This window comes from Heterocephalus glaber, unplaced genomic scaffold (assembly GCF_053883595.1).
Source record: "Heterocephalus glaber isolate CG9 unplaced genomic scaffold, H.glaber_assembly_v1.0 deba00001532, whole genome shotgun sequence".
NCBI lineage: Eukaryota > Metazoa > Chordata > Mammalia > Rodentia > Bathyergidae > Heterocephalus > Heterocephalus glaber.
Window position 1 is genome coordinate 22,097,028 of NW_028258330.1, and position 26,423 is coordinate 22,123,450.

Below are 26,423 nucleotides of genomic sequence, written 5' to 3' on the forward strand. Positions count from 1 at the left end.
GGGAAAAAAATAAGAACCAAGGGCCAGGGATTTAGCTCAGTGGTTCTGCCGCCTGCCTTGCAAGTGCAAGGACCCGAGTTTGATCCCCGGTACCAAAAAAAAAAAAAAAAGAATCAAGATACATCATGTAAAGGTACAAGATCCCAATGATGAATGTAACTGTATTTTATACCTAAAATGTACCAATAAACTTAATGGAAAAAAAAAAGATTTTGCAGTATCCTCATAGTCAAACCCATTCTGCTTTTGAAACACAGAGCTTCAGAGCAACTTGAAATTGATTTGCCCAAGTGAGAGCTACCAAAGTTCCCAAGAGGGTCTAGTTTTCCTGCCTTCCATCCTGGGGACATTTTCACCTCACCCCGAGACACAAAACATTCTGGACAAGACACTTCTCCCTTCTGGGTCTCATTAAAAGACTGACTGGATGATTGCCCTTAAAAGCACCCCACCCCATTCTCTCCATCCCACTCAGTATTCAGAACATGCTGAGTGCTAACCAGCCACCTCCAGATCCTGTGACATGCGCCTAAGTGGGAGACAGATGGTAGAAAGAGGAAAGGCCCAGAACTGACCTTTGGGGAAGATCTATCAGCAGTATCCTGGGATCCCTGTCCACCCACCTCCTGGGCATGGAGCCCACCTGTAAAACTGCTCCTCGCTGCCCAGCTGGAAATGCTCGAAGTTGGCAGAGAATGTGTTGCCATCCCAGTCTTCCATCTCCACTCGCAGAGAGTACTTAGTGCTGTTGGTGAGCTGGTGCACCACCTCGTTGCCCAGCCAGTGCTCCCCAGATGGGTCTCCAAAGCCCTATGGGGTGGAGGAGGATAAGGTGGGCTGCATGCTAAGGAAGGAGCCTATGTCTCTGGCTGAGAAATGGGGCTGGGCCAGGCTCTGGGGCCAGATATCTTAAACTGCTGGGTCTAATGATTACTGTGAATAGGCTTGGGGAAGGAGACCACCACTTTCCAAACGAAAAAGACTAACACATTTATAAGTGTAAAAGCACATTAAATATTCTTGAAATCACATTGCTCCAAATTTCAGGAACAAACAAAACTAATCACTGGAGATCTAAATGAAAAGTGACTACTTTGGGAGGGGACAATTTGGAGGGAGCACAACGGGCCTTCTGGGGTGCTGTTAGGTTTGTGTGTCTGGCTCTGAGTGGATCACACAGGTGAGCACATATGTGAAAATCACTGAGCTTTACACTTTGTATTTGTGCAGTTAGCTGCATGCCTATTAAACCTAAGTATAAAGATTTTTACCTGCTACATAAAAGGTAGAGCAGACTTTGCAGGGACAGGGCAGGAAGTGCAAAATTTCTGCAACGTAAAAATGTACAAAAACTTAAGAGCACATAGAATGTCTTGTCATCATCAGTGCACAGGTTCAAGAAACCAAAGCACTTGGCAGAACAATGGTTCAGCACCAAGGACAGGACACACCGAACCCCTACTCCCCATGGGTGGGATGAGGTGTCACTTACTAGCTAAATGTTAACATCCAGCTTTCTTTTGTGTATTTCTGTGTCTGAGCTCTCGATTTCTCTTTGCCATTTTAGTGATTTTTTAAAATCTCAATTGGTTCAAGAACATCTATAATTTAATTTAATATTTATATTTAAGTGTTTATCAAATGGAACAACAAGCAGACACAGATGCTATATTTCCTTGTGGATATCTTTCCTATTCTTTTGCTTTTGCAAAATTTAACAGCATTTAACTTAACATTCCCTAAATTCCTTGCTCAAATTTAATTTAAGAAAATTGGAAGGCAATCAGGAAGTGTGTCTCATCTTGCAAAAAGCACATAGTCTTTGAACAAGCAATTCCACATTACAGAATTTGTTCTGCTGATCAAGTGGTCACAGATGAATCAAAAGGAGAAAGAAATTCACTTAAGCAGTGTATGCAGGTGTGGGTGACTAATATTTCCTGCAGTTGCCTCCTTTGTATTTCTTTTTTAAAAAAAAAATTAAGAAATGTATATCCTTTCCAAAACTTGAAAGGAAACCTAAAATTTCATTCCTAGGACATGTGTCAGAAATTTCAAGAAGAGGTTCAACTTCAGGGAATGGAATCCTGGGAAATGCATGGACACTGGGCAAATCTGTTTGATGGTAGGTGGCTTAGGTGAGCTGATTAATTTTTCTGGGGAAGCTATGAGGGCAAACACCCTTCTCTCCCCCACCAACACCTGAGCACCTGCACCAGGCTTTGGAGCTGCAAAGCCCCTCCCCAGGGCAGCAGTGTCACCTGCTTGTAATCCTCCCAATTCCGCTGGAAATTCACTGTGCCGTCCTTACGGCGCTGGATGACAGTCCAGGCACCTTCAGCGTCCATCACACAAAACACCTGGGGGAAGAGGGAGCAGCTGGGATCCTGGGACACAGCCAGAAGCCAGGTCCAGGGCAGCATAAGGGTGACTTGGCTGATGGACTCCCCCCAACCCCCAACAGAGCAAATGGTGGCCAAGGGCATCAGAAAGATCCAGGCTCCTATGTCCCATCCATAGTCATCATTTCCTAAAGTGACAGGCCAGTGATGCTCTTCCACAGCTGCCTTCTTCTCACTTGTAAAATAGGAGTATTCATGCCTTAACCTCCTTGTGCCTCAGTTTCTCCTCTGCAATCTGGCATTACAGTGACACTTAAATGAGATGGATCATGTGAATGTTTGGAAGAGATCCCAGCACATACCAGAAGAGAGGTGAATGAAGGCTTCCCACTCCTTAATATTGCAGGGATGCTGGAAGGATTAAATGGAGAACGGCACAAAGGGCTTAGTCACCCTGCAGAAGCAGGAAATGCTAGTACTGCTGTCCTTCTGTGCACAGTGATTTGTTGAGCACCTACTGTGTATGAGGCTCTTTTAAAACAACTGGAGATGCTCACATGGGTGACAAAAAGAATCTTTTCTCTCAAATAGCTTAGCATCTATCACAGCTACATACTTCAGGCTATGTCACACTCTATTTTTTTCTATCATTTTGGTACAGGTTCAATATTCCATGAATGCAGACTTGGTGCTGGCCCTGTACTGGATGAATCATTGATAAATCAGAGACAAATCAGGCCTCAGGCTGGCTTGGTCTGGAGGAGGCTATGATAAGGCAGGCAGACAACTGAATGTGAACATTTGGGCAGCTGTAAGGAGGAGCCCCAAGAAGCAGTGACTGGCAACCCCGAAAAACTTCCTGGAGGAGGTGGTTTCTGAACAGGACATTGGATTATGGTGTGTCTGCTGAGAGAGATGAGTGGAATGACATTTTCTGGGGAAAGTGCAGCAGGAAGGAGTAGGGGCTCTGAGGTAGAAAGGTCAGCTGAGGGAGAGAAGCAGGCCACCTGTTGTGGGGTACAGGGTGTGCAGGAGGCTCAGAGGGGAAGAGCTTGCTTCAAAGTGAAGCTGAGGGTTGAGCCCAGACTCTTTCTCCCTGGCCATCTCTTGCCTCTCCATGAGTGCCCCGCACATCTCAACCATTCACGCTTCCACAAATTCCACCACAGCTACATTTCCTTAGCTTTTCCAAAGAGTATTTTCTTTGAAAACTGGTGACATTTCTTAAAAATTTTTACCAGTACCGTAAGTGGAAAAACACTAGCATTTGCATTTATTCACACGATTGCAAAAATAAATACAATGAAACAAAATATTATGAATTTCTACCTAGACATTTTTGCCAACACAGGGCCCTTAGCTGATCCCTTGGCTAAAAGGGCCATTTAGCAGATGTGTGGGAAGTGTGAAAATCACTCTGGGGACAAATGGAGCCTCTCCATGACACACTCAGAAAGTGGAAAGGAAGGTGCAGAGGGAATTTTGAAGCAGGACCACTGGACAGTTGCTCCCTTTCCCTTACCCTTCTGGCTGCCCCAAGCTCTACCTTACGCTCATGCTCTCCTCTAACCCCTTCCTGCCTGACAACTGAACCTGTGAGCTCAGGGCCACCTTGGCAGCCACTCACTGAAGATGGTGGCATCTCCATGGGCACCAGTCACTACTGTCCTTAATAGAGTAGAGCCCCAATTCCTGCCCTCAATTGGAAATAAACCTCTTTGTGCTGAGCTCCTGGAATTGCAAAGTTTGCTTGTTTTATCAGAGAGCATGACATTCACAAGCACAGAGCTATTTCCTGCTACCCCAATGAGAGGGTTCGCTGGAGGGCAGCACTTCCACTTTGGGGACTTCTGGGCATTGCTCCAAGGTTTCACCTCTGCCTGGATAAGGGCTCCACAAAGCAGCCCCCACACACTTTACTGGCATCTCATTTGGCCAACTCAATGCTGAAGAAGACTCGTCTGGAAAGCTCTCAGATCAACACCTACTGATAGACTCACATCTCCCCATGCCAGGACCCTCCTCACCCTCTTGGTCTGGTTCAGACTGGGCACTAAGATGATGTAGACACCATCCTTATTGAGCCCAAACTTGCGGATATCCTCACAGTCCAGGAACCTCTGCACAGCTGTACCTGTGGAGGCAGCAATGGAACAAAACAAAAGTCAGCTGGAGATGAGCAAGGAGAGGGAGGAGACTGGCAGGCTCACCTGCCTCTTGTGTGCAGGTCCTGGGTGGAGAGGTGCAGGGATGGGGAGATGAGCTAGACACGGCAAGGTTTCCTGGAGGAAGTGATAGCCTGGACATGAGCAGTGAGCAGGACTTCCCAGCTGTAGAAGGGGCGGTGTTCTGGGCAGAGGGAACAGCATGGTAAAGGCTCCAAAGTGGGCAGTTTGGTGTGAGAAGGGCACAGGGGCACAAGGGATGTGGCTTGCTCACACCATGAGTGTGGAGTCTCTGCAGAGAGCACTAGCTGCTTGAGGTGGTACCAGGCTGGCAGAGAGAGAGCAAGGAAGGAAGAGGGGAGGCTGTTTCACCAGGGCCAGCTGGCTCTGAGTGCCAGCTGTCGAGCCCCGACTGCTGTGCCCAGGAAGAACACTGTAGCCAGAATGAGACTGAAAGACTGGAGGCTCAAAGCAGGGAGGCCAGAGAAGAGGATCTAGGCTCTTCAAAGATAAAGGGAGCCCTCACTCCAGCAAGGTGCTTCCCATTCCACAGACCAGGAGGCTGAGGGCTCATGTTGTGGGCACCCAGCCAGCTGGGACACAGTCCCCCCTTCTTGGGGCTTACTTGGATGTGAGGCTCTGGGCTCCCCTCCTGGCTGCAGCCCTGGGCACAATGACCTCAATCTGCCTTCTTCAGGGGGTGGCCACGGGTCTTCAAGGGCCCATGTTTCTTCCCTCTAGATTGTATTTCAGATCTCTGACAAATATTGACTTAGAAACTACCAATACCCATGGACCTCCGGGAAAAGTTATTGGTGAAAAACAAATGTATAGATTTGCAATCCTCCCTTTAGATTATTTAGCAGGACCAATTAGAGATTTGGGCTGTGATTCCACCGGAAGCCAAAATCTGGATAGGCTAATAACCAAAGATGGGGCTAAAGATCCAGATGGATAGATGTAAATACCAGGGAGGAGCCAGGAGACTACCAGGAGGTGGGACTTCCTGTTTGTGCCTTAACCCAAACTGTGGCTCCCAGATTTTGCATCTGGAGCACCTGTCAGAAGGGGGCTGCTGTAGCCATACCACCAATGACAGGACTAGGACCTATGTCAATCCTGGCTTGTGCATAACATTTCCCACACAGCGGTCTCCACTGCCCACCTCCCAGCAGCCCCCAGCTCCAGATGGTTCATTAGAATTGGAGTGCAGACAAGCAGAGGACGGGGCTGGTCTAGAAAGGAGAAAGGACAGGCCATGCTTCCCATAGCAGTGCAAGGGCTGAGCTGGAAGTGGGCTTGAGAATTCCAACTATCCCATCCATCACTCTATGCACTGCAAATTTCCTTAGTCAACAACAATAACAAAAACAATAATGATAACAGTAACAATAAAAGTGAAATAAACACCACTGTTGTGCTCAGGGATTTTAGTTGCCTATTTACATTTGGGAAAAAGGTTGGGAGGGGAGTGGGACCTAAAGACATGGTGTACTGGTAGGATATACAGCATAGTGTGACCCAAACCTACATTCCCTCTGAGTCTCTGGGATCTGAATCTGTATTCATTTCACCCACTTCTGGCCCCAGTCAACAGCACCTTGCTGAGCCCCTACCTGTCCATGGCCTCATCTCATCCTCCATGCAAGAGCTCTGTGAGATTATCATCCCCATTTCACAAGTGAGGAGAACTGAGAGATTAAATTAGTATGCAATGTCCCAGGGCAAGCAAGTGACAGAGCCAGGGCTGAAATTCCACTGAAAGGCCAATATCTCTTTCTGCCTGTCAACCCACCCTGTGGAGACTCTGTGTCTCCATAGGAGGGCAAAAGCACCTTCCAATCATCTTTGGGTAATAGTGGAGGGCCTTTGTGCAAAGGGTGCCTGTGGCAAAGTGCTGACACAACCTGCCACACACTATTGAGCAGTTGGGCACATTGAAGACTGGTTTTGTTCTGAGCCTGTGGGGAGAGAGGGCCCCTGCCCTGTGCTTGGGCTCAGCCACAGATATTACCCATGGGGCTTATTCTGCAGTCCCGCTGCCATGCACAGGGCCCTCCACATCTGGTCACTCCATATCTTGTGGGTTGGAAGGCACCCAGCTCTACTGCCTGTGGCTTCCTTGGGTCTGCTGGTCTTAGGATGGAGCCACAGTGGGGTCCTCTGCCCCAAGTTCCTATCAGCATGGTGCCTGGACTCCCATCTTTATTTTCTGGATTCCTTGTCCTTGAAGGCTCCCTAGGCTCCCATGACTGAGTAGCAGCAGTAGGAGCCCCTCTCTGACTTCCCTCTTATCCAGCCATTCTCTACTTCCTAAAAGGAGGCCCTCACTGTCCCACATACAACATCCTCTGGGCTCAGATGAAAGTCCCCTCCTTAGCACAGTCCCTAGGTCAGCTCTACTAAGGAGCTTCATGAATACTGAACATGAAACCTGTACTCAGCTGGCACTCAACAAAGAAGTGTTTCCTCCCTCCCTCCCTCTGAGGCCTGCAGAAAGGCTGAGTACATTTGCAAGAGACAGTGCCTGTGTGCACTGCTGGATTCTTGCACCCAGCTCTGGGTCTGGCACTCAGTGGGTGAGGAAGCAACATTTGTTGACTGAGTGAGGAAGCTGGAATCAGGAAGACTTGGCCCCCAAGTGGGCTGCACTGGGATCAGTGAGTGCTGAGGAGCAGGCCAGGCACTCTGCTCCTTTCTCAAGCTGGGCTGGGAGGCTTCCTGCCTTCCCTGTGGTCTTCTTGGGCTTTGAGGTAGAGCATTAATAGGAGAGAAGTTCTTGGAGGTGGATTGAGTCCCACACCCCCATTCTATGGGGAAACTGAGGCCCAGGGAGTGGTAGGGCAAGTGCAAGCAACCGAGGCTGAAAGGTGAAGCCTGGAACCCAAAGTTGTCAGTTAGGCTGCTGCTGACCTTTTTAACACCATCACCTCCACTGAACAGATGGGGAAACTGAGGATAGAGGTGGGGTGGGGTGGGGCAGAACTGTGGAGTCAGAAGGCAGTCTGGATCGGCTTCTCTTGGGCCATTGCTGTGGCCATTTTTATTACTGCTCATTGCTATTTGTTGTCCAGATGGCCTTAAGGACGTGGCCTTTCCCAGGATGAGACCAAGCCCAAGATGACCCTGGAGGCTTAGCAGGGCTCCTTCCTGCCTCCCCCGCTCCTCACCAGCCTCCTGCCCCAGAAGCCCCACTAGTTCACCTGGGCTCTGCTCCACCATGCGTTTGAGGAGTTGCAGGCTCTTCAGCAGCTGGTGGTGCTGCTGCTGCAGGAGGCTGGAGTTACTGCGCAGAGCTTCCAGGCCCTGACGGATGCGGGCAAGTCTGCTGCTATGTTGGTCCAGTTGCTGCCACAAATTCTCCTTTTCACTGCGGAGGCCCTCCAGCTGGGCCTTCTGGTGAGCCTCCATGTTGTCCAACTGAGTTTCCAGGTTACTGCAGGGTGGGGAGCACAGGGATGAGCCTGTTGTCCTGCCCCAAATTCATAACCAGACAGGGAGACCCAGAGAGGTGGAGCATCCTGATTAGGGTTACTTGTCCCACATTCCATGTCCGTAGTAGGCATGGACTGGGGAGGGCAGTGGTGTGCACTGGGGTTCATGGGAGGATAGTGGTCAGACCCTTGGGACAGGACCACCCAAGTAGCCATTGACTGGCTCCAGAACCCCAGAGGCTGAGAAGGGGTGGGAAGGGAGTGTTTTACTCTCAATCCAGTTTTACAAACCCATTCTCTAGACAAAGAACTAAATCCAGCCAGGGCAGAAGAAATTGCCCCAGGTGCCAAATTAAAATTACAAATTGAGCACACTGGAATTCTAGAATTCTAGATGTCTTCACCAATCATGAGCTTATTGACAGCAACTTCTTTCTCTGCAGATTTCCAAGGAACTGTCCAATTCAGAGTGATTGAAAATGCCACAGTTCTTGCCACCTGGAACTTGGGGTAGGTGAATGAGATTAAGAAGCTCTACTAATGGCACTCAAGTCAGAGAGAGGGGACAGTCCTGTGGCTGGGCCCTGTACAAAGCACATGCATGCAGTAACTATCTCGCACTATTGACAAGGTTGTTCACTGAGTAGGTTTGGCTCCCTCAAACCTTGACCTTAATAGTTTATTCTCCATTCAACTCAAAACCAAGATAAAATCTGGGGGCTTTGGGTCAGGCTTTTCCACCTTATCTGAACACCAAGACTATTTTTTTCTTTGTAATTTAAAGATGTTCCCTGATGCAGATTTACACATAGTGAAGGGACTCTGACTTCCATACTAGAAACTGGTAACTGTGGTGTCCTCAGGGAAGGGGAATAGGTGGACTAGACCAGGTTTATTTATTTGCCAATCATTAAGGCCAATTAAAATGCACAGAGTGAATGGTATGATATGTAGGTTATATCTTAATAAAGCAGTTAAAGTTTATAAAATAAAGAGAGAAAGAAGGAACAAAAGCAGAAATACAGAAACAAGGTGTCCCAAGCCCTAAGAACATTCCCCTTCTCTGCCCCCACTCAATGCTGGGGGATGTGCCCTAGGCCTGCCTGGCCCCCAGCTCAGCCCCAGCCAAGTGCTGTTGCCCACCCTTCTCTCAGATCTTCTAGGCTCCAAGCCTGATTCTAGTCCTTACCACTTTGGTCGAGGCCCATCTTCAGCCCCAGCCCCCAACAATGGTCCCTCCTCATAGTCCTAAACCAGGCCCTGGTCCCATCCCACATACTGACCTGGGTCCAGCTGCCACCACAGCCACAGCCTCAGCTCCGGCCTGGGTCCCAAGCTTGAGTCCTGGCTCAGCTCCTGTCCCACCAGGACCAGGTGCTAGCACCCACCTGTTGTGGCCATGCAGCAGGTCCAGTGTGCCTCTCTGCTTCTGCAGCTGCTTCTCCAGCTTGTCAGTGGTCAGCGAAGTGTTCAGCATCTGGTGTTCCATGTGTGACATCTGGTTCAGGACCTGTATCAGGGAACAGGAGGGTGGGGGCTGTGTGAGTCCCACAGGACTCTGCCAGCTGCCATTAGCCTGCCGACAGGCCTGTCACTCCTGACACTTGCTGACCAAGAGCCACCCTCCAAGTCCTTACTCCTTGAGGCCACTTGTGCACTTACTCACACACAGGTCCTGCCTGAGCACATGATCTGCTTCCTGAATTGGCCCTTCCCCGTCACTGCCCGGGACAGTTCCAGTCCTCCTGCTCTCAGGCCTCAGAAGGATCATCCCTGACCCCACATGCTCTCCATTGTCAAGTGCCATCATCCACCCCTTCTAAATGGTCCCTGACCTCTTCCCTCCATGGCCCCCTCTATGGCCCCTGCCTCTGTCATCTCTTGCCCAGTGTCCTACACTGGCATCCTCACAAGGCTCCCTGGCCCACCCTTGTCCCCTCTAGTACCTTCCTGCTCAGCAGCCTTTCCAAATGTGTCTTTTCTTCTCACGATTCCCCTGTTGCTCCTCCTGTCCTCACCATACTTCACCAGGCCCATGACTGTCTCCCTGCATCACCTCGGTGGCCCCACCTGCTCCTCTCCCCTGGTCAATCCAGCACACTGCTGTCCTTACATTCCTGGAGCTGCCTCCATCCTCCCACTTCCTGCCTTTGGAGGCACTCTTATCCCTATCTGGCACACACTGCCCACTGAGCCCTGTTTCAGTGCTGCTCCTCAGTGGTCCCTCCTGGCCTGGCAGCAGCATTGGTAGCTTTGCCCTGCCCGCCGTGACTAGCACATCACGTTCCCATTGTCTTCTCTCAGCACAGTCACCATGTAGGCTACACAATCCTCATTCTGCTGCTTTCTTGATAAGTTCCACAAGGTAGGGTTGCATGTGTGTCCTGTTTATTCCCTTGTTCTCTCCCTCCCACTGCTCAGGAAGTCCTTAGCCCCTGAAGTCTAAAAGACTCTTTACCATGCATCTTCCTTATGCACCTAAAACCCCAAGAGGAAGGACTGTGTCTCTCTGTCTCTGGTGCCCAGCATAGCCCAGGCACTGCACACACACAGGACAAAAAGCCAGGCGGGGCCCATGATAGTCCAGCCCCACAGGACCCACAGCCCAGAGGGCAGTAGTGATGGGACTGGGTCCTCATGGAGGGGTGCCAAGGGCATATGACCCAGAAGAGGCCTTGACCTAAGCCAGGGACCAAGGTCAAGGCAAGACACGAGCCTGGCCACCCACCACATGCTCCCCATTACCTGAGCCTCCATGTCAGTCAGCTTGAGGGTCTGGTTTGTGGTCTGGTTCAGGAGGCTGGTGTCCAGCTCCAGCATGGGGGCCGTGTGGTTCTGAACTATATTTTGCTGGGCCTGCTGCAGCTTTGACCCAAAGAGGGTCTGGATGTTCTCTGCCAGCTGCAGGGAGACAGGGGACTGGGTCACGGACAGGGGTCAGGGTAGCCTCTGTCCCTCCCAAGTGTCTTCATGTGGAGCCACAGAGCAGCCAGGGGCTCCGAATGTGCCAGGTCAGGCCACTGCCACCCCTGGCCTGGACCATCCCCGCAGCTTTCTCCTGATCTCTGGACTTCTACCATCCTCCCTTGCATAGCCAGAAGGATCCTGTTAAGCCTAAATGAAGCCACACCCTCTTTGCTCAATTCATCCATGTTGCTATCTCACTCAGAGAAAAAGCCAAAGTGACACTTCCCCTCCTGCCCTAGCAGGCCTCCTACCACATTCAAATTACCACTCCCTGAATTTGTACCATGTCTATCTCTCTGTTGTCTCTCTTGCCCTCTAGAATGTCAAGTCCACAAGGCTGAGGACTTGATCTACTTCACCGCTTTATCTCTGGGTCTAGCACAATGCTTGGTAGACAGCAGATGTTAAATAAACATCTGCTCAATGAATTAATGCTAAAGGGGAGCAGCAAGACCCAGAGCACGAGCTCCATGTCATGCCCTGGCCCCAGCTTCCCAGGGGAAAGCAGCCAGCAGGTGGGCAACCACCTTTCCCTGGTACAGTTTGCAGGTCCATCTGCCAGGCTGTGCTTTCTAACTTCTGGCCTTGTCTGTCTGAGAAGCACGGTTGGATCCTGGTCCCCAAGGGCCCTGGGATCACCCTGCATTTCACTGACAGAGCTGCTCTTTCCTGTGAGCCAGGAAGCAGGGCTGGCCTGGAGGCTCAGGTTATAAAGGTGAACAGTGTGTCCTCAGGCTCAGAGCCTGCAGGCAGAGAGGAGCTCTCCCTCCTTCCCTCTGTCCTCACTCCATGGTCTCCTGTCTTCTGCTCTCACTGGCTCAGGCCACCCTCCCCACCCTGTCCCTGGCTCCCTCCCTCACCCTCTCACTCAGTCTTCAGGGAGGTCCCACAGGGTGGCTCCCAGGTTCCTTGGGAAAACCAAGGCTCCCCAGGGAGAGGTGGTGAGCTGGGCTGGGGTCCAGGCTTTGGCTGCTGCCTCCTTCCTCTCCTCTTCTCCTTGGTCTTGTGGCGCCCCCTGCCCTGCCTCTTCTGACAGTGCCTTTGCAGGTCACATATCCTTGTGCACCCCAGAGTGCACCTGGCGGTGCTAGGGTTGTTAGAGCAGGGCTTTCCTCCAAGATCCTCCAAGATCAGCACCACCTAGGAGCTGGTTAGAAATGCAAGTTTCCAGGCCCACCCAGTTCTATGACTCAGGGGCTCAGGCAGCCCAGCAGTCTGCCCTTCAGCAGCCTCTGGCTCAGTCTGACGCTGGCTCCAGTGTGAGACCCTTGGGCATAGAGACTTCAGGGACCAGAGCTTCTCCAGGCCTTTGGCCTTCAGATCCCAGCTCCTTCCTCATGCCCTACCAGTCCCTCCCAATGCACAGATGCGCTCTCCCAGCTCCCACCTGAAAATGACCCACAGCCCCGCCAGCTGTCTCTCCAGTTTCCCTGCTTCCTGCAGCACCAAACTCCATTCTCTCACCTCCACACCAACCCTACTCCCTACAAATTTAACATATACTAATGGTGTATTTCACACATACAAAAATTCAAAAAGTGACCTATAATGTTGAATCCTTCTGTTTACCTCCCTTTGTGTCTCTCCAGCCCCAGGAATCCCCTTCACTCTTCCATTCACCTTGTCAAGGCTCTGCTTGTTACCACACTCAAGGGACACTTCTCATCCTGTGCTGCTGGGCCTGCCAGCAGTGTGGCCAGTGGAAGCACTCCCAGAGGCCTCTGTCCTGCATTCCTCCTGTCCCTGGCCACCCCTCTGCTCTATCAGGCTCCGACATGCTGGGGGCTTTGGTGGCCCAGTCCTGGGTCTTCTTCTTTCTCTACCTTCTCTCCCCAGGCCAGGATCCTCAACATAGGATCACAGGGTCTGTGGAGAGCATTCAGTGGCTCCATGAACTTGAGGGAGAAAAATTTCACCTTTTTGTCCACTAATGTATAATTTTAAATTAACATTTTATTCAATTATGAGCTTAGACCGCAACCCAGAGCTGTCCCACAGGCCCTGTGACTTTACGGCCAATAGAAATCACAAATATTTTCATACGGTGGTTCACTGTGTCTTCAAATATGGGTTTTTTTCTCATATAACTTTGGAATTGTGGTCAGTATCAAAGCTACTGTTGGATAATGCTACAACTTTATCATAGGCTGCTTTTTTATATTTAGATTTCAACTGCAATATTACTATGCTTTCTTGTGCCTTTGTTTTATGTGTTTTTGAGAAGGATCAATGAGCTTTACCTGGTACTAGATGCCAGAGGACCCAAGGACCCAATGCATGAGGGCCCTGCCCAAGGGTGGAAGCTGCTCCTCTGACCCCTCTGTGGTAATAGTGCCATCTTCATGGCCCACCTGAAAGACCCACCACCTTTCCTCTCTGTGCAACAAACATCTGAAGCATAGAGCATCCAGCACAGACCTCTGGTCTCTCCACTCCTACCCCCTGGTTGCTGAAGCTCTCAGCCACTTTCCCATCTCAGTCCAAGGCTCCCTTCAGTTCCAACGTTCCAAACTAATCCTTGACTTCTCTTTTTCTTACCTGCCACATTCAACTCACTAGAAGTTCTGCCCACTGTGATTGCCATTGTGAATTAGAGTTTGCTCACTTACCCCATCATCCCCAGTGATTGACAGGAACTGCAGGCTAGGGGTGGGGACTGACCATAGGGGACAGAGAAGAAGTTTGTGGAATGGTTATCAATGTCCTATATCATGTTTGTGGTGGTTACATGACTCAACTCAGAACTGTACATGAATAGACTGAATTTTACCATGTGTGGATTATACCTCAGTAAAAAAAAAAAAAAAAAAAAAAAGCCCAACAGCACCAGATTCTAGAAAATGTCCTATATGCCAATACATTACATTACAGCGTGAAATATGTTTGCTCAAACTAGTGCTCTTGAATTTCATTTTTGTAGGCTCTATACTAGACACAGCGAGTCAAGAATGAACAAAATGGGCAAGTGTTTCTGATTCCAGACCCCTTCTACTAAATGAATTAATTAGATTGCGATAGTGACAAGTGCGGAGAAGAACATAAACCAGGTAATAAGTGGGCCACAAGATAATGAGTGGGGTGGGAGCCAAGTCGAAACTAGGTGGCAAGGGAAGCCTCAAGAGCTAGGGTCACCTGAGCCGAGAGGATGAGACACAGCCAGCTGTGCGAAGGTCAGGAGTGAGAAGATTAAATACAGAGGAAAAGGCAAGTACAAAAGCCCTGTGGTAGATGGGAGTATGGCTGGTATTTAAAGACTAAAAGGGAGAGCAGTAACCACGATCTGCTCTGCATATCTTTTCTGTGATTGGTGAAGGCAGTTGTCAACTGCAGGTAAAAGCTAAAGCAGAGAGTAGTGGTTTGAATCAATGGGCATGCGCTTGTATGGCAGCTTTCAACTTACCAGCTAGGTGGCGTTGGGCAATACTTCTACGTGACAGGACTTCTCCCCTGATTTCGGGAGCATTTCCACATAATTTTGGGGAGAAATAACTTCACAATTAAATTACGATCAGACCTAGTCTTACCTACAGGCCGGAAATGACATGCCAAAGCATAGCTCCATTTTTGCCTCTGGTCACAGCTGAGACCTCAATGGTCCCATGATGCTGTGATACTCAAGAGCAAGATTACATCAGCTAAACACATCCTGGTTCCTTGAGAACTGAGTAGTAAGAGAAAGATTTCACCTGGGGTGAAACAAAAAATTCCTTATCAACTTAACTCCTCCCACCCACTATTGTAAGAATGCTCTCCTTATAGTCCTCCTCAATGTAAGAACCTCGTGACCTAAAATCATCAGCATAAGATCCACATTGACATAGGATTACTACCACCCGCTAAGTCACCTGATGCTCCCACCAATTATTGTATGTCCCCAATAAATGATGGCAAGCTCAGAGAGTTTTTGTCTTTGCTGCTCTGAGACACTGACCTCCTGGCCCCCCATATACTTTGAAATTACGAAAGTCTCTATCATCTTTTTTCTCTTTAGCCCTTGCCATCCCCCTTCCTAGGCAGTCGGAGGATTGATTGCCCTCCAATACCCTGGAATGGTAATAATCCCAGCTCCTACTTCCTGGGTGGTCAGCAGCATTGCTAGGATGACCCATGCAAAGTAGGGTGTGTGGTTACCCAATCAAGATGTGACTAATTCTGCTATGTCTGAGTTATGGGTTAGTACACAGCTAGGAAAAGAACAAGGCTGAGCATCCTCAGGAGCTGATCTAATAGGCTCCCTCTGTTCCCCAACAGTGTCACCAACTTTGAGCCCTGAGTTTGGTCTGGGCATAGCTTGCTATGCTGGGAGCAGGGAGCCTGTTCCCATCGTGGCTTGGCCATTTCCTTTAGATGCCTGTGATGTGGCTTCTGTGAGCCTCAGTGGCCCTGTGGGAATATGGGGCTCTGGGAGGAATAAAATAGATGCCCCTGGAATCTAGGCTCCAAGGTGCTAGGGTTCTCATCTGGTTTGCTCTAGGGCCTAGCACAGTATCTGGACATAGTAGGTGCTTAATCGAACTTGTTAAATACCTGTGACTGTCCTGCCTTCTGCCTCATCTCTCATGGGTATAGGCCCCGTGTCTGTCCCAGGTAAGAGGCCACAGGGAAGACAAGGGTTCTGGGGAAAAACTTGGGGGAGGAGCAGCAGACCCAGTCTGTGATCAAGCCTTGGAGGTCCCCAGAAGATGGGGTGGTGCTGCCAGGGTTCCTTCCTCATCAGCACTTGTCCTCTTGTGGCTCTGTGTCTCAGGAACCTTGGAGCTCAGGAGTTTTGTCTATGTGGGGTTTGATGTCCAGTCTTCCTCACTGTACCCTATCTCATAGAAACCAGAAGTTCCATTGGGGGGAAGTGAATCCCCACACTCTGAACTCTCTCCTCGCCCCTGTGAGACAGGCTTTTCAGGGGACAGAGTGATGTATCCACTTTGGCAAATGCCTATTGATCATTGATATATGCAGGACTTTGTTCTGGCCCCTCTGTATGATAAGTCCCACTATCCAAGGGAGCAGCTGTGACCAACACATTTTATAGAGGACCACAGGGAGTCTAAGTAACTGACAAGGACAGCAGCTCTTCCTGGGTGGAGCTAGGGTATCAAAAGCTGCCCTCCCAGCAATAAATGGGGCCGAGCCCCTCCCTCCCCAGACTCCATGTCCCCATCTGTAATGGGGGCACAAAGAGGTGGTTTCCATGATGGTTAAGAGTGTGTGGTCTGGAGTCAGTCAGCCTGGGTTCACACACACGTCCCTCACTTCTTAGGGCTCAGTTTCCACTCAATACATGTGGATCAGAATAGTCCTCATGTTCTAGAGCACCAGGAGGTTTAATGAGTCACCATTAAACATTTATCACAGGCCTGGCTCAGAGAAAGCCCTGTGTGTATTCAACAGAGCAGCACGCTCATCCCGGAAGACAGAAGGAGCAATGGTGATTGTCACACTGCCCTGCCAGTGGAAGCAGCACCAGGCAGAACCCCGAACTCTTCCCGTGGCCTCACAGAAAACCTAGGCAAGGATGCACCATTGCAACCATTTGGTAGGTGGGAATGTGGAGGCTCATTTTGCAAACATTAGTGGAGCTGTGCATCTCACAGATCCAAAGCTGAGTGAACAGAAGCTGTTATGGCTTGTGATTAAATGTCCCCCCAAAGCTCCATGCTTTCTCAGCGATGGCTGAATCTAGAGTGTGTGATTGACTCATGGTGGGGCTAGGCCCAACGGCACTAAGATTAACGGCGTGAGTGCCACCTGCCCTAAGTAGTCTTAATAAGATAAAAGGGGCAGAAAGATGCTGTTAAGGTCTCTTGTCATTTTTGCTGTCTTCCACTGCCATGAACTGTTGCTCCTCTGTCACCCTGCCTTGGAGCCAGCCAATTATGGACTGAAACCTCTACAAACAGTGACCTGAATAAACCTTTCCTCCTTTAACTTTGGGTGTCAATATTTTGTCTCAGCAAAGAGAGAAAAGTAATCAAGACACTCAACAAATGGCTGAGAACATGGGTTCTGGCATCAGATGGCCTGGGACTGAATCTGACCTCATCCTTTCTGACTGTGTGATCTTAAGCAACTCACCTAACCTCTGGTACCTCAGTTTCCCCATCTGTTCATGGACAAACAATTTCATTTCATAGGGTCACTGTGAAAAGTAAATGCAATCATCTGCACAAAACACATAGGACATTGTCTGGCACCCAGTGATTGTTCAGTAAATGCCTGCCTTCGTTTCTCTTGTCTTTGTCCAACACTCATTCTGGGAGGCAGGACCCTCTTGAGTTCCACTTCCCAGAGAAGTCAATCAATGCAGGTAACATTCCTAGGGTCCCACAGGTGGTCAGTTGTCCCCCAGGATATGACACCTCACTCCAGCTCTGTCTGCCCCAGATCCCACTGGTGGCTCAGCTGACTCTGAGGTTAAGAAAAGGACACCAGAGTCTGGCTGGAGGTGTAGCTGCCTCCAGGCCTTGGGCTGCCTGCTTGGATTTCCTGTGAGGAGAAGAATGCATGCATCCCAGTCAGCTGCAGCGCTTGGGCCAGGAAGGACAGAGGTAGAAACACAAGGCCCTGCCCTACAGGATGTCCTGAACCAGCCAGTGAGCAAATAAATAAACCCTTCCCTAAGGAGGATGGTGCCAGGGGGATATTGCAATTGAGGCTCCCCAGTCTCACCTGGGCACCGACTAGCTGGTCCTCTCTAGGCTGAGGGCATGTGAGCCAGATTTCCAGACCCCTTCTTGGAAAATAATCCTGTTCCTCCAAGAAGCAGAAGCTGCTTGCTCCACCCTTGCCCCAGTGCCCAATTGCTGAGAAAGAAGCTAGCAGCAGTGTTAGAAAGCAAACTCCAAGATATTTAGTTGGGCAACCAGATTCACTTCTTGTTTGGATATCCAAAGGCTGAAAATGACAAGAATTTAATGGCAACTTGGGAAGGCTAGGACAGCTGGGAGTCCCAGACAGTTTGGGAGGGTCTCCTGGCCCAGATCCCACACCAGATACCCACTGGATGCTCCTCTGACCCCAGTTCAGCAAGGCAAGGGCTGGAGATGGCTGGGCTAGGGCCAACCCTATTCTGAGGTTTGACATCAGGGACCTGGAGCTAACTGCAGGGGCTGGGGCAGTGCCAGGTTGTGGGGGCTCTGTCCAGCCCTTGACCCTCCTGGCCTGGCTTGGCTGCAGAAGATCTTGGAAGAGAGAAATCCCAGCCCAGCAGCCTGGCTTGGGGTGGGGACCGCCAGTCATAGGGCCCTTGGTTCCTGGGTCTCCAGTTTGGACACCCAAGGAGGTAGAGGCATGAGGTATGGCCATGGGACTAGCAGGGGAGAACCTGAGGGATGCACAAGGAGAGACTACAGAGACAGGCAGACAGAGAGGAGACAGACAGAGACAGACAGAGAGAGAGAGAGGGCGCACAGGAAAAATCAGGGCCCCTGCAAGAGGGTCCAAGCCCAGCCTGGGGCTACTGCCTGACCTGGTTTTTCCTTTCTTTCCTGTCCATAGTAAGGGTCATTCTGTGGGGAACAGAGAGAAGGTAGAGGACGATGGCACTTCCTGGATAGGAGAACTTGGCAACCTGCTATGGGCAGGTGCTCTACCTGTCCTGGCCCTTACCCTACATCCAGGTGTCCCTCCGCTCCCACCTCCCAGGGAGGCACTGAGTGAAGGCTGGCTCTGGGTCCCAGTGTCCACAGTGCACCCAGGAGGCCCTGTGGCTAAGCATTGGGTGGCCCAACCTGGCACCCTGTCCCTGCTCGGCATTCCTGGGGCTGCTGTTCACCCCATTGAGGGGGTGAGCTCAGAGCTGATGTGCAGCCCAGCCCTGCAGCCCACCATGTGAGTCACTGAGCAGAGGCTTTGCAGGAGGGGGCAGAGAAGGTGGAGAGGAGGAGAGGCAGGCAGAGGGGGACAGGGAGCAGCACGAGGAGGGGGCTCCCCGCCCCATGTGCTCCAAGCATGGGCAGCATGCAGAAGGCCAGGGACGTGGAAATATCAGGCAGAAGGGAGCACCCCACTGTCCCCAGCTTTTGTCTTGACGTGTCCTTGACTCCTTCCCGAGTGAGGAGAAAGAATCTGCAGTTTGAGGTCCAGGTTGGCCATACCTGCTGCATAACTCTGGCAATTCACTTCCCCTCTCTGCCTCAGTTTCCTCATCTGGACACTGGGGGAACAGGAGAGGAGTCGGGGTCATGGACCAAGCAGGCATTGGCAGCTGGGAGCTTACAGCAGGGAGAGTCTCCCTGCACCTCCCCAGACACACAGGTCTTGCTGAGAGCTCAGTGGTGGTGATGAAGACAATGTTAGACAATGTTCTGATACTCATTCCTCTCCTTTGTAGGAGATTACAGCAGACCCCAAGAAGGTAGCTTTGAGTTGCAGAGGCTCTGTGATACGCCCAGACTGAGAGGACTCTCAAGGCCCTAGCAGTGAGTAGGCAGCGAGTATCCCTGCCAGGCTGGGGAGAGCTAGAGGGGGAGAAGGTGGGAAAAAGGAGCCAACTGAGGGCAGAGAGAAGACCCCAGAATTGCAGGATCCATGTCTATTTCCAGGGAGAGTCCATATTTACTGAGCATTTGCTATATGCCTATCCTGGGCCAAGCACTTTCTGGCCATTGTCTGGGTAAATCCTCAGAGGTAGGTACTAGTGTCACCTCATTTTATAGAGGAAACTGATGTTCAGAGAGGTGAAGCAATTTGCCCCATGGCACAGCTGGGAAGGGGCAGAACTGGGGCTCAAATGCTCACACTGGGCTGCAGTGTGCAGCTCTCACTTTCCAGGCCCTGCTGCTGCCCAAGCTGGTGACAGGCCCCAGGAGAGTGACAACTAGGTGAGCTCAGGCCTGCACGTCTGACCTGAGGCAGTCTCCACAGGCACAGGGTGACCCTGCAGGGACACCAATGCCAAGGGGCATGCAGGGGGCACTCAACCCAAGGAGCCCCTTTCCAGGAGATAGTGCAACAGATGACTGTCTGGATCCCACCAGAGATTGGCAGGACTGGGGACCCGTTGAGGACACAGACATGGATTGGTGACATTCTAAGTCCCAGGATGCCTGTGAGTCTTGGACTGTGTGACCAACGCTGCCTAAACCTGAGGTCACAGGTGCAGGGGCTCAAGCAGCGATGAGTGGAACTGAGCCCCTCAGTCCTGCCCCAGAGAGACACCTGTGTCCTTATGATGAGTGTAGCCACGAGCAGGCTGAGAGCAGCGTGTCCCCAGCCACCCCTTGCATATGTTCTCCACGTTACAGACAGGGAAACTGAGACTGGTTCATCCATGGCCAAGCAACAGGTAAGTGCCAGGGCCAGATGTGAACTTGGGTTGGGTGGACTCCCACATCAGTGCTCTTCAGACCTTCCATGCTCCAGATGATGAGACCCCTGCCCAGGACTGCCAGGCTAGGTGGGGGACACTTAGAGAGGACACTGCGCTTTGGGCTGAATATTTGGGACAGGGGACCTTCTGGCCCGCAAGGCCATCAGGTGAAATCCTTCCCAGGGCTCAGCCAAAGTTCCCAACAGCCAGGCACCCAGGGGACCCAGAGAGGGACAGGAGAGGCTTTGGACAGGAAGCCAAGCATGCATGGATGGCTGTGTCCCAGGAGAGGGGAGAGGCCTGAGCCAGCGCAGGAGAAGGACAAGGAGAGACAGGAGAAGACAGAAGAAGCCAAGGCCACAGGGAAGAGGGACCGGCTGTCTGGGGTGAGGTGATGGCAGAGGAGACTCTGGCACCTCAGGCAGCTGTGAATTCCTAAGAGGGGGAGGAGAAGAGCACACCAAGGGGGAGGGAGGGGAGCTCAGCAGCTCTGCACTTGGGGTCCTGTGGACTCTGGGGGAGGATTCTGAGGCATTAGTGCTAGGAGTTTGGGGCTCAGGATCCCATCCGATGCCAATTGGTGTTACTGCAGATGGCCTGAGAATAGAAGGATGCTCATGTATCTGTTCACTTAACAGAGATTTCTCCAGCATGTGCTCTGTGACAGTGATGTTGAGAGACTGGGGACCTGGAGTGAGCAAAACAGATTTGGTCCCTGCCCTCTTGGATCCCAAGACCCACATCCAAGGGTAAATGCTTTTGAGACCATCACATAGTGACCTGTGTTAGGAAATTAGCAGCAGTGAAGGAGTCAGGGTGACAGGCCAGTATAACTATGGCAGAGAGGGAGGGCCTCTCGGAGAAGTGATATGTGATCAAAGGCCTGGATGACATGGTGAGGTACATGGGTGTCTAGGAGAGGGCTTCCCAGGGATGCAGGATTTTACTCTTATTCTGTTGAGTTGGGAGCTCTGACTTAGGATTTAATGTGGACCTTGCTGGAGGTTGGGTGTGAAACCCAGAAGTGCCTGGAGGAGAGGGGAGGCTTGGCCAGCAGCTGTCTGCTCCTCCCTCCTTGTTTCCCTTTGCTCCCCCTTGTATCTCCATTTGCTTCAGTGTCCTCCCTGGTTATCAAAGCACCATTCTCCACTCTAACATGAGTGTAGTCAGGCCCTCCATCACTCCTGCCACTTTCTGAGAATACTGTTGCATTTTTGAAGAAGGGATGAGGGCATCCTGCAGTGGCTACTATCTTGAAGGGAAGGATCTAAGCCTCTTACTTGCATCCCCAGCATTCATAGCAAGTTTTCAGCACTCACCTCCATTGAAATAGGCCTGTATCTGCTATACAAGCAACACTTCCCAGCCCCTTCTTGGATTTTAATCTGGGAAGGCTCCCTCCTGTGTACAGGCTCCCATGCTATAGCACAGTCCCATGTTACAATTAAGACTCACTTTGGAGTTCCTGTGAAAGGGCAGTGTGGGCTCCAAAGTCCTGGAAATCTACTTGGGGTTTTTATTCAGAGTAGTGTAGACAGATCAGTCATTTCCAAAATAAGAGAAATGCAGCCAACAAAGGCCAGCATCCTATATAGTTGACCTATGATATCAGCACAAACTGGCATCAAACAGTGATGGCCAGGAGTGGCAGTGTCAACTGTTGGCATCCAACATTACCTTGTGTCATCTGGTGACATCAGGCCTGATAGCAGAGCTGCTTCATGAAATCCATCTGAATCTGGGGCCAGGGGAGGCAGCAGGCAGAAGACAGAGGCAGTTTGTCCACAGGGTGGCTAAGGGGGGACAGCTCCCGGAAGGATGGTGTTGGTCACTAACGTTAAGTTTGCTAATAGTCAGGGAAGATGAAGCTAGAGCTGGGGCTGTTGAATTTGGGCACTGAAGTGGACTTAGGACACAAAGTAAATGGCAGTGGAGAAGAGAGGCAGAGCCTGTGGCCTCCCGTGACCTGGGAAGAGGTTCCTGTTCCCCCATCCCTCCCTTCTTCTGTCCTTCTGCTTTCTTCTTTTCTATCATGGAAGACACTGGGGTCTTCCCAGAAAGGACCTACAGAGAGAAGTCCAGGAGATGTGGGGGTGGAGGGGTACTGCTGCAGGAGACTGGGGGTGGGGGGCGGTACAAGGAACAGATCTACACCCTGGGAGCAAGGAGTGGCCTGTACACAAGGACAGACTCCTTCCCTAGGAGCCCAAAAAAGAAGGTGTGGGCCTTGGTGGGTGCACAGTGGTCTCCACAGCCTCCAAGTCTCATTTGCAGAACTCTTCCTGAGGTGGGGACAGGCAGGTGAAGATGGGGCTGGAGGAGAAGGCCATACTTGGGATTTATCAGGGGACTTAGGAACAGTGGTCGAAGGAGATGAATACAGATTCCAGTGCAGCCTGGAGCCCATTCAACTGGGAGGCCAAGTGCACCCTCCAGGGGGATGAGAGTAGGTGAGGGGGAATGGAGGGCATGTGGGTGAGGGATGGTGGAAAGGTGTGAGGGAGAGGCAGAGAGCAGTGGCTGGGCAGGAGCAGGGACAGGTATCAGCATGTGCTCACACAGGGCTATGTGTACAAAGGCAAGATTAGATCCAGCAAGCCTTCCACCCTGGGGATGGATAAATGCAGCGAGTGCATGAGAGGATCTTTAGGAAAATGGGCGGGGGGGGGGGTCTCCCAGAACTTCCATTTATATAGCTTCCTACATCATCTTTCCGCAGTTCCACTTCCATTGCATTACACCATGTGGTATCATATGGCTTTGGATGTCTGTGCACAATGCCAGTAAATATGCTCACGTAGGGGGACAAACTCCACCAAATGGACATGACGCTTAAACAACTCACAAGGGCAGATGTGTCCTTCCACCTCTCACAGAGAACACAGTCATCTCCTGTCTGCTGGCCTATCCAGCCTGACTGCTCCTTAGCACACTCAGTCCTCACCCTGCACCCTGTAGTCCCTCAGCCCTGTCCTCTTCCCTTGGCAGCTCCTACTTAGGGCCCCAGCAAGTTGTACCCTGAACCCCACAGCCATCTCTGTGCCCACCCTGCTCCAGAGTCAAGCCTGCCTCCTTGAACTCTGCTTCACTGGAGTGCAGAGCAGGTGCTCAGTGTTGACTGAAGGACAAGGACAATAACAGGATCCCTCAGGAGCCCTGGCCCTGACCCACACTGCTGTGGCCCTTGACTGTTGTTCTCTGCCTCTTTGCGTCTGATTCATCAGCATAGATGATTCACTCCCAAAAGAATCATTCCCTCTGCCCTCTCCACCCAAGGTGCTCAGGCCTCACTGTCCCCAAGTACACGACTGCATTCCCTCCTTGCACCCCTGGCACTCACGTGTCCCTCAGTGGGAATGCACCAGCAGATGCCTGCTTCTCTTGTCCCCAGGTGTCAGAGGCCACCTCCTCTGTGACATCCTCACAAATGATCTGGCCGCAGCTCACCCTCCTCCCCTCCTTCCCTTTGTGTCACCCTCTGACACAGTAGACAACTCTTTATGCTCTCTTTCTTACCTTCATCCAGAAAGGATAAATCATTCTCTCCCTGTTGTTTGCTCACCTAGAATGGGCCTGGCCCATGTTCAGCCCAAATGAATGGCTGTGAAGGGCCAGCTTCCCTATTCTCATGCAGCCCAGTCTTATTGTATGGCATCAGATCTGTCTCTGCCCCATCAGGCTTCTTATCCCAATTTCTGCACCTTAAAGCCCAGCCCTCTGTGCCCAGCAAGGTCTCTGGGGCACACGCTATACCTGCTGATGGTAACAGCCCTGAAGCTGCCCATACTTCACAGGCCCGGCCATACCTTCTGCAGCCTCTGTGTGCTGTTCCTTAGTGCATTCTCCAGCTTTTCCATCTGATGGTGGAATAACAGCCTCATGTGCATCATGGATGGCTGGTTCTTCTGGGGGATGCAGGAGCCCCCCACAGTGGTGGATTCCGGGCTGCAGGGCTGAGGCTCAGGCAGAAAGAAGGTGTAGCTGCACTCATCATGCTTGAAATGAAACTGCAGCTTATGGCTACCTGCTTGCTGTCCCATCTGTTGGGCTGCAGTCATGGTGCCCACCAGAAGGAGGAGGCTGCCCAGCAGCATGGCTGGCCCAGAGAGCATCCAGAGATGTGTGATGGGTTGAAGAGTCCACTCAGAGCCCCCACAGGCTGTCTTGGCTGCTGCCCAGCCTTGTGCCTGGGCACACGTCCTCAGACCCTCTGCAGCTGCAAGCCCCTGAATGGCCAGCTCCGTCTGTGGCTATTTATACTGAGAGTTCCATAGCTGCAGGGCTTCCTGACCTCTACTCCACTCCCAGGGTGCTCCTCACCTTAGTGCTCTGGTCCCTTCCTTTTTCTTCTTCCAGCCCCCAAGCAGTCAAACCGCCCGTGACTTCTCTGCCCGCCTTGCCCCCAAGGCCTGTGACATCCAGTGGGGGCCTGGCCTCCCCTAGAGCAGTAGAAGAAAAGTGGGCAGATAGGCATATAGCATATCCACAAGTTACACAATTTTGAACTCAGGGCATCTGTGCCCCTTCCTGTTCCTGTCTCTCTGTCTCCCCTCCCAGCCCTGCCTCTCAAGGCCAGGTTGTTAAGTGTTAGCTCCCAAGTTCCTCCTTCTCACCCTCTCCATATTCCCGTTGGGTTCCGTGTTAGCTTGGGACAAGGGCAAGTGACCTCCAGTGAGCAGGGAGCAGGGAGGCTATGGAGAGATAGCCCTGCCATGTGTTTCTAGAGACTCAGAGAACTAGCTAGGTGCACCAGTGGGGAGCTGGTTCCTATCCCTACTTCTCCCTGAGGGCTGGGAGGTGCCTTGTGCCCTGGAATGGTCCTGGCCAGGTTGCAGTGAGAATGATGAGAAGTCGTCATGTCCTGGGATAGGTTGTCTGCAGGCTGGACTACGGTGACGGGACATGGGAAGGAGAGTTTGGAGTGCACCAGGATCTTGGTCAGGCTCTGACCCTGAAGTCAGAGGCCCTGGTCTTAAATCCTGCTCCCTACTGGGGGCCAGGAGACCTCACTGGGCCTCCACTCCTAATCTGTAAACCTGGGGAGCCCTTGTGTCTTACCTGAGGACTGCAGGTGAATCCTCAGCATGGGGACTGAGGGATTTCCAGTTTGCTCTTCAACATGTGGCTCCTACCAGCTGTGTGACTTTGGGCAAGTCATGCACTCTCTCCTTGGTTCCTTCTTGAATGAGAAAATAACCCCTCCCACCTTGTAGGGGAGGAGCATTAATTGAGGTAAGGCAGTGGGGGCACCTGGTGAACACGGAGTGAATATTCTCTGTTCATGATTGTGTCTCCCTCCCCCAGCCCACGGAATGCAAACCCCATTAGGACAGGGCTTGCTCCTTGAGACTGTGGCACCTCTCTCCCTGCTCTTTCTCTGGGAGCCCGGGCTGACTATCTGTGGTGGATTAACTAATGGTCAACTTGTAACGCCCAGCTGAACTGAATCAGTGTGGTCTGGGCATGAAGGATTCACCTGAGCATTGTTACCAATAGCTATAAAAAGAGAGGAGGGGGAGAATCGTGGCCTATTGATTTTCTAGGAGAAGCTTTGTGCAGATGGTTTTCCTGATTTGAACTAGGCTGTTCTTGTTAGAGGAGGAGCTTGAGGCCTAGCTGTTGTTGGGAATGGCTGCTGTTTTTTTCAGGGGAGCTCTGATCTTCACCTTAAGCATCACTTCCTGGCTCCAGTGTGGATCCCTCAGCTTGGTGCCACAAATCCTTCATCTCACTAGTGTAGGTTTTCTGGCTTCCACCTTTAGGCCTTCCAGGTGCAGATCCTCAATACGGACAAGATGAGACAATGCTGTGGGACCTAGACAACTGGCTGGACTCGTGGAGGACATTACCTTGGACTGTAAGCCTTTAGCTGGACTTGTGTGGGATGTTGCTGGGATCCAGGCCCTTGGCTGGATTCTTTGGGCCTTTAATGTGAAGTTAATCACTTGCACTCCTTGGTATTTGACTTTTTGAGTAGTTATCATAAAATAATCCTATAAATTATGTGTCCTATATTTAATGTATTCCCTTGCCAAAACTCTGACTACAACACTACCACTTGCTATTGTCTCTTTCCTTTTGATTTCCTTAATCCTGATGAAGTTTTGAATGGGCCAGGCTACTTGGGGACAGCAGGAAGCCAGGGCTTCATCAGGGGAGAGAGGACACTGTGCCAGGTACAGGACTGTGGCTGGAAGAGGAGCTGCTG

General features: G+C 51.2%; 1 protein-coding gene across 1 annotated transcript; it reads right to left on the reverse strand.

The window, feature by feature from the left end:
• Positions 1-4,605: 4,605 nt before the first annotated feature.
• Positions 4,606-25,565, reverse strand: LOC101718756 (angiopoietin-4-like). Its single transcript, XM_087188584.1, has 6 exons — positions 25,274-25,565; positions 24,022-24,654; positions 10,687-10,842; positions 9,330-9,451; positions 7,678-7,943; positions 4,606-4,691 (listed from the first exon to the last, which is right to left on the reverse strand). Exons 2-6 carry the CDS (start codon positions 24,325-24,327, stop codon positions 4,606-4,608), a joined length of 936 nt encoding a protein of 311 aa, XP_087044710.1. The 5' UTR covers positions 24,328-24,654; positions 25,274-25,565.
• Between the last annotated feature and the right edge of the window lie 858 nt (positions 25,566-26,423).